At 44.1% G+C, this 10444-nt stretch overlaps 1 protein-coding gene across 1 annotated transcript in view; it reads right to left on the bottom strand.

The window, feature by feature from the left end:
* E2F7 (E2F transcription factor 7) overlaps positions 1-10070 on the bottom strand; it is an 11643-nt gene extending 1573 nt beyond the window's left edge. Inside the window, exons 1-11 of the mRNA XM_018572651.1 lie at positions 10020-10070; positions 8511-8605; positions 6568-6846; positions 5745-5904; positions 5162-5434; positions 3267-3425; positions 3048-3185; positions 2729-2914; positions 2099-2183; positions 945-1356; positions 227-497 (exon numbers count right to left, since the gene is read on the bottom strand). Coding sequence (XP_018428153.1) covers positions 227-497; positions 945-1356; positions 2099-2183; positions 2729-2914; positions 3048-3185; positions 3267-3425; positions 5162-5434; positions 5745-5904; positions 6568-6846; positions 8511-8605; positions 10020-10035 — 2074 coding nt within the window. The 5' untranslated portion in view covers positions 10036-10070. The remainder of the gene's footprint in view (positions 1-226; positions 498-944; positions 1357-2098; positions 2184-2728; positions 2915-3047; positions 3186-3266; positions 3426-5161; positions 5435-5744; positions 5905-6567; positions 6847-8510; positions 8606-10019) is intronic.
* Between the last annotated feature and the right edge of the window lie 374 nt (positions 10071-10444).

The following is a 10444-nucleotide window of genomic DNA, read 5'->3' as shown; positions in this document are numbered from 1 at the left end:
AAACCATTTAATCCTATTAAAAAAAAAATATATATATATTATTAAACAAAATTATGAAAATAAATGAAATATTGAAACTCATCCTTATACATGACTTTAAAAGCTTAACAAAAACAGACTGCAATATGACACACGACTAGAACGAAGTTGGGTAAAACAATAATGAGGCATCCTGCATAAAGTATTTCTTTTATTTTTTGGCTGTACTCTATTAAGCTACTCACACAATGAAAAAAAAAAATCAAAAAAAAAAATAACACACACGAAAATAACTTACCAGCTGTTGAGGGAAGATAAAAATACTGTGGTGGTGCAGTTGGGTTAAGACTTGCTTGCAGGGTCTCATCTTTGGTATTTAAGCCATGTTGAATGCCATTTGGCTGGAACACCTTCTGTACAGCATGAGTGGAGTCTAAATGTTTTCCCTCTTCATAACACTCTGGTGATTTATGCTGAATACTGGTATCATAAAAAGGTGTCTCAGGTGTCCAGATGTTCTAAAAAAAAATAAAAACAACATTTACATTTGGCATTAATACCCAGAATGCAAGTCATAAAGGGCCCATTCACACCTAGGCGTATTGTAATATGCGCGTCTGTCACGCGTTTTTTTTTACCGCGATTCGCGGTAAAAAAGTTGCGCGATTCCAAAGGCTACTTGGCTGTATCCCAATGGAAAACGCCCTACAAAACGGCCCTAAGTAGTCCCGGGACCTTTTCAGGCGTGGGCCGTTTTGTAGGGCGTTAGGGACGGGCGGAAATACGCCTAGGTGGGAACGAGGGCATTGACTACAATGCTATTTATTTTTTTGACCGTTTTGTAGCGCGTTCGTCGAGCGTAGGACGCGCTACAAAACGGTCAGGTGTGAACGGGGCCAAATAAGTGCACAAAAACACATTAGCATGGTATAGTAGGACACTCACAGAACTGTATTTATACCTACCTTTGGTACAACCAAAGAAAGGGGGGCATCATCACTACTGCTGGTCATTTGTCTCTTGGCTGGTTGGCTGCTTTCAGGCATGCTGCTTAGATCTGAAGTTGGAGACGTACGGTCTTCTCTGCGATGTGTATCCAAACCTTTCTCCCCAGGAGGATTGCCACAGAACATTAAGACAGATGTGGACGGAACATACATGTATGGCTGGTTAGGTGGAAATCCATGACTACTGTGGTCCAAGTTAGAGGGGGTTATAAACTTTAGTGTACTCATATCATTCTGAGGAACAGAGCTCTCCTGATCAACACGGTGCCTAACACAATACTCAGAACCCACAGGTACAGGGACAACAACTGAGAATGGCAAAGGACCAAGGTTCCCATTGGACAGTTTATCTGTAGTAACCATCTGGTTCCTGAAAGACATTGTGGAAATAAAAACAAAAAAATTAAAAATAATGAAGAATAAAACACAAAATGATCCAGTAGGGTATAAAATTAATTTCAGTACAGCGCTGCATGACGGAATAAATGTCAGTTAAAGTACCGCAGCGCTGAATACTGAAAAATGGCCTGGATGGGAAGGGGGTTTAACACCGCGGATGTCAACTGGTTAAAGAAAACTAAATCCCTGTCATGTTATACTATTCAGCTTAAAGAAAACACGTGCCTGAACAAAGTACAGGTGCCTGTTAAAGGATTGGTAAACCAAAAACTTTACATATATGAGCTACTACCGTCATAAAAGTATATTAACTGCAGCTAATAGTCAGCAGTCATTTCAGGCTAATAAGGAGCTTATCAGAAGCTACAATGTGCTTAAAGAAAAAGGGTCAGTTTAACCTGGATGATCTAATATCTAAAATACCTGCAGCTAACTAGGGAAAATAGCACTCTGGGATGTGAGAAAATCACAGGCACACACTAGCGTTTCAACTAATAAGCTGGCTTTAGAGGCGTCTGCAGTGCTCCTACCCCTCCCCTCTGCACAGGCTAAACATGAATAGATTCTGAAGTTTTACATTTATTTTTAGGACCCCGTTTGAAGATGCTGACACTCAAGGGTAATCAGGTTGTACATACAAATCTGACTGCCCTCAGTCTATGTCCAATGTTACTATCCCTTAAAAGATATTCACAACATATTATTCAACTTACTTGCAGTCTTCTTCAATCTTCTGTCTGCAGATAGCAGCTAAATGTGCCATCTTTGATGAATAAGTATCGGTGCCCTCCACAGAAACTAAAAAAAAAAAAATACAAAAAACATTTTCTATAAATATCTAGAAAAAGAAAATGTTGGGTACAAAATAAAAAAAACACAAAAGCAGAGTAAACTGCTCAGGTGGCAAAACCTAGAAGCAGAAGACACGAAAAATCTTTTGCTATGGTTCAAACACACACGTGTAGAAAGCAACACCACATGAAGCAAACCGCTTTACATTGATCTTTTTGTTGACCTGTTTGCAGAATCTTTGTTCTGCAGCAGAGCTGTCCCAGGTCCAATTCCACACTGGCAGTTGTGTGAAATAGCATGTTCCCTGTAGGCTGCTATGTTTCCTTCCTATGACACCTGCATCATATTGTGTCCTGCAAGGAAGGAAGCTGCTATTCAACCAGCCAAGGTGTCGAATAAGGTGATAACCGGGAGCTCTGCAATAGGGTGAAGTCCCTGCAAACCCGCCACAGGACAGGTAAGAATAAAGGCAGGTTTCTTGACAGGATACTTTTCTCCAAAACCCGACAGGGTCGTTTTAAATTCAGCTCTATTAGAAAAGCAAGAGTTACCTTTTTTAGACTTGTGGGGGCTACAGGGCTCAGAGCAGACCTTCCTTTTCACAGTATTGATAGCCTGAATGTGGTTAAACGATGAATGACGTAGCAGTCTCTGCTTGCTGCCATCACTTGTGGCAATACAACCTTCTCTTGTAGAATCTGGTAACGGAGTAGTAGTAGTGGCTTCCATCTTCTGGTCTACATATTGTAAAAACAGAACTTTCAGGTTTCTCAACAATGAATCTAGAGTAATCTCTACTGGCTGTCTAACATATGTAATAAGGAAAGAGGACGACAAGAATGAACACAAGAAAAAAAAAAACCCACTTACCACCTTCCATTTTGAAATCAGTAGGACCAATCCACTTGAATGCAGGCTTTCTTCCACGCTCTTCTGTTACATGGACTTTCTTAATTAGCCCAAGACTAGTCAGGACATTAGCTATGTCATAAAGACGTCGTACCTTGGCTGAAGGAAAACAAGGGATGAATACATGCAGTACAAGCGGATACTAAATATAAACACTCGGATGGGTAAATTAATGCTTACTTTTAAATTTGCTGTGATCAGAAACATCTTGACTCTCCTCAATGAGGATTTTGGCTGCGATCTCAAGAGTGATAATCTTGGTGGTTGATACAAGGAAAAGCATGACAAACTTCTGGCTCATGATCCTCAGTGATTTATCCTTGCGACTGCTGGCTGATGCTAGAGTAAATAAATAATTTGACAGAAAAAGAGTTATAAAATAAGCAGTATTTGAATGGTTGGATCAAATCATCTTTGGGGAAGTGAGGAAAACAATTGGTTCGGTGTACAGACACTGTCACCTCCAGGCCACTTGCACAGTAAGCTGAGCCTGTAAAAGAAGAGCAGGTATCCATACCTTTCTGGCGGCCTATGTTGAAACTCTAGCACTATATTACACACTCCTAGGTGTATGAATACCTGCTCCATGCTGAAGTTCCTCTAGCGGGCTCATACGTCACTACAAGGCCTACCAGCCAGTGGGAGGTAAACTCTTCCAGGCATTCTATCTACCTGGAAGAGTTTAATACCAACAGCAGCAAAAGAGTAGCAAAGTGCTGGGGTTTCAACACACGGACTGCCAGAAAGGCAGGTTACCCTGTCACTTTAATAGCGGCATTCTTTGGATTCACTGCTAAAAGCCCAATTTAAACCATTATAATGAAGTATGTGAATGTACTAAGAGCCATGCACAAAATATAGCAATTTTATAACATTTTTCCCAGTAAGGCCCCATTCACACACGAATCGGCCTGCACGTACAGCTCCTTGAGGGGCCGTACCAAGCAGCTGCCGGGAAGGACAGGTGCTGCGTGTGATTAGTACGCAACCCCCGTCCTTCTCTATGGGGCTACGCGGCCGTACGCCTCCCTACGCTCACCTCAATTGCAGGTCCGTAGGGGTGCGGGTTTTCTGGCCGGGACGCATACAGGATCCATTCCGGCGGCGTATGAATCCGCTCACCCGCACCCCTACGGACCTGCAATTGAGGTGAGCGTAGGGTAAAACAAACATAGGCTGGTCAATTTATCTTACTGAACTATGATCAGTGCTTCGTTGGATTAGTACGCAACCCCCGTCCTTCTCTATGGGGCTACGCGGCCGTACGCCTCCCTACGCTCACCTCAATTGCAGGTCCGTAGGGGTGCGGGTTTTCTGGCCGGGACGCATACAGGATCCATTCCGGCGGCGTATGAATCCGCTCACCCGCACCCCTACGGACCTGCAATTGAGGTGAGCGTAGGGTAAAACAAACATAGGCTGGTCAATTTATCTTACTGAACTATGATCAGACTGTCAGAGTTTAGTGTTCAACATTCATAGCATGCCAATTACAGTAGGGGATGTCAGACTGTTAGGCCCCTGTATGTAGACATTAAGAGGAGAACTATGAGGTGAGTGATTTCCACTCACCTCATAGTTCTAGCCGACCTGTGACAATGAGACTGTCACAGGTCGGCTCAGTAGATCGGGAGGTGAGCGAACACATGCCAGTGTTCGCTCACTTCTCGATCCTGTCACGGCTCTCTTCCGTGACATGGGATGGATTCCCCCCCTCCCCAATCCACCAGCGCTGACTGGCGGAACGGACAGGGGAGGGTACAGCTGGCTCTGCCTCTAGATAGGCCGAGCCAGCTGTCACTCACGCAGCTAGGTGAATCTCGACATTGATGTTGGGATCCGCTCCGGCGTCTCAGTATACCGCAAGCTACAGCTTGCGGTATACTGAGCCTAGGGTGACGGGAGGACGCTAGTTTGTGTCCTAAGGAGAACTATGGGGAAAAGCCCTGACCCCATAGTTCTCCTTTAAAAAAAGCAGCAGTGGTGTTGTTGCTTTGTAAACAATGTACAAAACAATGACACAGATAGACAAATATTAGCAACAAATAAATGACAGTCACCCATTCTTCACTCACCAGATGGGTAGTCCACCTCAGACAAATGCAATGAAGGCGAGCCCTGGTTTATCAAGGAACAGTGTTTCTTCGGCTCCATTGCGAAATCCTTGTGCTGGAACGTGGCAATTTGGGCGCTGTAATTCTGCCTTTCCCCCTCCCGCTGCAGGTTTTTTAAGGTGTCTTTTAAGTTGTGCTGTCCATGCCAGCAGTATTGGTTCTTTGCCACACGGCTCACCAAGTGCAGGGACTCCAAGACGTTTACTATGTCATAGATCCGTCTCCGCTCCACTCCTAGTGATGAGAAGTAAATGACGGAATTATTTTCAGGTCATACCCCCATGTGATATATGTTATACAGAACCCAACACTGTACCACACTCCAGCACAGTCTGCATCTATAATATAACAATATCTGATAAGCATTGTGCAATAATCCCTCTGTACTGTACGAGACCCTGTACCCCTTAGCAATTCTACCATATATTGTTACTTATCCAGACTTTCCCCTCTCCAGCAAAAAATACAACATTGCCAAAACCAAGAATACTTATGTATGTATACAAGTGTATGATAACAGATGTTTACTGAAGGTTACTCCTACCAAGGCTTGAAGCAGCTTCATCCAAAGAGATGGTAGCTTTCTCCGTGGAAAGAGGGTAGCTTGGATATCGAGCCAAAAACTTTTGACACAGAAGCCCCAGACTCTTTTGTTTTCTACTTGGTCTCTTCTCCAAATCATCCATGTCATCTGTTGCCTCAAACTGACGAGAAATAAATAAATAAGACGAAAAAAAAACCTGCAAAGAAACAAAAACTACCCTTCAAGTGGGGATGCCCACACATTGTAAGAGGTAACTGCTGGTTTCAGTCTAGGGTGTCTGGGTAAACCCTACACTACTGGGTAGAAGGGGCTACTGGGACAAGCCCTACACTCTGGCTTGTGGACTATGGATCCTGCATTGCACTCAATGATGTCAGAGAGCCTCTAACAGCTGGAGCGTGGGAGGGGGTTTGGTTTTTAGAGGCTGCGGGTACTGGTCTTTGAGTCTGTGGAATTTAAGTCTTGCAGTGCAAAGGTGGCCTCACTGCAAGGAGATTTTTTGCCCCTGGAGATCGGCTTTAAATATATTCTTTAACCACCTGAATGAAAAACATCACACTCAAATTAAATGTTTAGATTGCTCAAGAAAGACCAACACTTTCCATGTGAAACAAATATTAAAAATGTTTGGCTAAACACTATACAAGCTGCTTTATGCATGAATATTAAAAAGCTTGCCTGAAGAGTGGCCCCCAAAAATGGAACACCTCTTTTACAAAAGTGGTGTTTCTTTGGGACCATGCCTTTCTATTTGCGGTCAGTACATATTAGATGAATGCAATAACTGAACTGGCAAAAACCTGTTTCTTCGGCAGTTTTGTACCTGTTGGGCATCGGGCTCAATGTCCTCTGGCTCATTGTTTTCTATTGGGCGGAAGAGTTCTTTCTTCTTTTCCCGATCTCGGATTTCTGGACTGGCAACACTAATAAGCATCTTTAGGTTGGCGGTGGGTGTCCATGGGTCTGCAAGAGGTCGGTCCACTGCTTTCACAGGGGTGATGGGAAATTTCTCTGGGGTGAGACCCTTTTGTTTTGACAGATCAATGGGCTCTCCTTTCAGTGGTATTCTTGGACTTATTCGGAATCTGTCATACATATTCTCCTAGAAATTAATAAAAATCCAAAATGTAAAATGGACAAGAAGAAAAATATACTTTAAAATAAAACTATAAAATTAGCTTGTTTCTCTTTGGTGGCCAAAATCATAGCTTGTATATCTGGTTATAAGTGTTTAAATATCTAAAGCAATGATTTTCAGGGTTAGAACTGTGCTACCCAGACATGCTTTCATATCCATCTTGAACAGAGTTGTCTATACAAGGGCCAAGCATTGGGTGGGGTACAATAACCCAATACTGGTACATTGCTTGATACACATAGGCCTTGTAGCAGAATAATCCAAAACTGATAATAGGATGGTCTGAGACTTGGGAGCTCTTACTAACACATACAAGATAATTTCCAACAATGTAGAGCATTTTAAAAAGGTATATGCAAGCTAACGGTTGAAAAAAAATCTGTATACTAAACGTTACAAAAGCAAGCTTTATGGCGGGGGTTGGCAATAGGTTTATTGTGGCCCCGCTGCCCCTTTTGCTCCACTACAGAAACTGTTTGGCATAGAGCTACCACAGCCTCCCCCATTGCTCTCTTAAGCTGTGTGAGACAGGGCTACCCAACACAGCGCTGCTTCCTTTGGCTGCAACTATGGACGCATGGCATGTCATGCACTATTGCCTGACTAGAAGCCAGCTCTATTGAGTGACATATTTTATGGACATTGCAGGGAATAATCTTTGGCCCTCACAAGCCATAGAAAGCCACGCCATCCCAGAAACGGGCTTTCATATGCCAACTACAGTCTCTAAACTCAGATGCGCCAAAGAGAACACATATACCTCCATGGTACGTCTCTGTTCACACCTGTGTGTCTACATTTTCATGTGTTATAAGTTGAAATACAAGTATGAATTACTGGGGATGGGTGCAGGTTTGTTGTCATGTGCTAAAATGCAGAAAATTGTAGGGTTCATGCATTTTTTTGCACTCCCTTTGAATTCTATGGGCCCAATAAGCCACTCTGGGCGAAATTTACTAAAACTGGAGCAGCTGTGCATAGTAACCAATCTGCTTCTACCATCAGCTTGTTCAGATAAGCGTTGAAAATGAAGCTAGAAGATTATTGGTTGCCATGCACAGCTGCTTCAGTCTTTGTAAATTCCCATCACTATGTAGCACCAAAAGAAGAACCTGGACCCTTTTCAAAGTCACACTGCTGCTCAAGGCAGATTTGAACGGGCTCCATCGATAATAACAGGATTCCTTATGGTGTTCTGGCGACCAAAATGCTTTAAATCACACGATTGTGAACAGGGACTAAACACTGGCACTTTGTCAAATCACGTGATAATTTCCTATTTTAGGAACACATGAAACTCTTATTAATATTGTCACATATTTATAACTGACTGCAAACGGTGGTTTACTATAATGACTTTGCGTCCCTTTACTTCTAGTGAAATTCCAAAGTTACTGCCTTGTACTCTCATCCTCTACACCATTACTGCTACACAGTAAAGTCTTGCCCCTTATAGTTACTTTTTTTTAACCTTTACACTTTAAAAAAAAAAAAAAAAGCATTCTGCGCCCTGGTGATCTTTGATCGCTTCCTTTTTTTGAAGTAGATCTCCACCTCTCCTAAATTGCCTAGTACTGTAAAAAGTACTAAGTGATGTTAAAAATAAAGTAATTAAATGATGGTGTTACCTTGTGCGCGCTCCTGCCATCTTTCTCTAGGTCTCCTTTACTTTTCTTAGTGCTGGCCAGATCTTTGAGTGTCAGGCAGCTGGCGATCTCCATGTCTAAAAATAGAAACGTGTGATTAGAGGGTCTTGCAGCCTGCTCAGTATCTTCCTATGATGGGACAACAAGAAAGGGTAATCTCCTGCAACCTATATTAGGGACCTGGTATGATGGACAATAAGAAGGGGTGATCAGCACCCATTATCACGAACCTTGTATAATAGGACAATCAGAAGAAGGGGTGATCTGCACCCTCAAGTGAGTCCTTGTGTAACGGAACAATGAGAAAAAGGGAGGTGATCTCAAGCACCCTTCTATAAAAGAAACAATAGGCAAGGGTGAGTCGCACCCTCCTATAAGGGAACAATAATAAGTGGGGCGATCCGCACTCTTCTACAAAGGGGACAATATTAAGAGGGGGCGATCCGCACCCTCCGATTAGAGGACAATGATAACTGGGGGCGATCTGCACCCTCCGATTAGAGGACAATGATAACTAGGGGTGATCTGCACCCTGGTATAAGGGGACAATGACAAGTAGGGGTGATCTGCACCCTGGTATAAGGGGACAATGACAAGTAGGGGTGATCTGCACCCTGGTATAAGGGGACAATGACAAGTAGGGGTGATCTGCACCCTGGTATAAGGGGACAATGACAAGTAGGGGTGATCTGCACCCTGGTATTAGGGGACAATGACAAGTAGGGGTGATCGGCACCCTGGTATAAGGGGACAATGACAAGTAGGGGTGATCGGCACCCTGGTATAAGGGGACAATGACAAGTAGGGGTGATCGGCACCCTGGTATAAGGGGACAATGACAAGTAGGGGTGATCGGTACCCTGGTATAAGGGGACAATGACAAGTAGGGGTGATCGGCACCCTGGTATAAGGGGACAATGACAGGTAGGGGTGATCAGCACCATGGTATAAGGGGACAATGACAAGTAGGGGTGATCGGCACCCTGGTATAAGATAATAAGTAGGGGTGATCTGCACCCTGGTATAAGATAATAAGTAGGGGTGACCCGCACCCTGGTGTAAGGGGATAATATTAAGCAGGGGTAATCTGCACCCTGGTATAAGAGGACAATAATAAAAAGGAGGAGGGGGGTGATCTCCCCCACCTTCCAGATGTGTGCAGACTTTGGGCGCCGATCTGACCGGGACTTGTGTACATTTTGGCGCAAAGGAAATGCTCCGATCCCGGGAAGCCGCACTCAGGGGTGTAACGTGACACTGTCTGACTACACATCAGGAAGATCTGCTGACTAATATTAACCCTCTCAGTGCTGCCAATGGCTGAGACGTGCCCCCCTCTCGGCTACAATGGAGGGAAAATCCAGCACAGCAACAAGTGCTGAGGAATGCCGATCTACAATATACGAAACAACTGGCAACAACGGCAGAATATATTTACAAAATCCCCATCATCATCACCACCGAATTATGTACAGATACATGCAAGCTTACCTCTGTCTTGGACCATGAGATGAATGGACTGCAGTCAGGACCAGGCGATAGACACCATAAAAGGAATGAATGGACTCGTACAGGATATTATTGATCAGTTACAATCCAGTAGTGTACAAAAACATGAAGGGAGCAGACATTGCCGGGGACCGATCGGCGTTATGAATGATAAGTGTATGCGATGGAACTTTCTCACTACTCTGCACATCCCGCTACAGCTTCTATTCTGGCGCCCTGATACGTGACACTTGCCGCCGACCAATCCGAAGCGCGAGCAGTCAACTTGGACCAATGAGATTTGCTGTGCGGCCCCGCCCCTCCCGCCTGTTGAGGGTAGGTGTAAAAGCTTAGCGCGCTCTGCAGTGTCGCTCCCGCCTTCACCTTGTCTGGGCGCCGCACCTGGACACGGCCGGCTTGACGGCGGG

The sequence above is a fragment of the Nanorana parkeri genome, unplaced genomic scaffold (genome assembly GCF_000935625.1).
Source record: "Nanorana parkeri isolate BGI_ZX_2015 unplaced genomic scaffold, ASM93562v1 scaffold45, whole genome shotgun sequence".
Taxonomy (NCBI): Eukaryota; Metazoa; Chordata; class Amphibia; order Anura; family Dicroglossidae; genus Nanorana; species Nanorana parkeri.
This window is presented reverse-complemented; position numbering and strand designations above follow the sequence as displayed.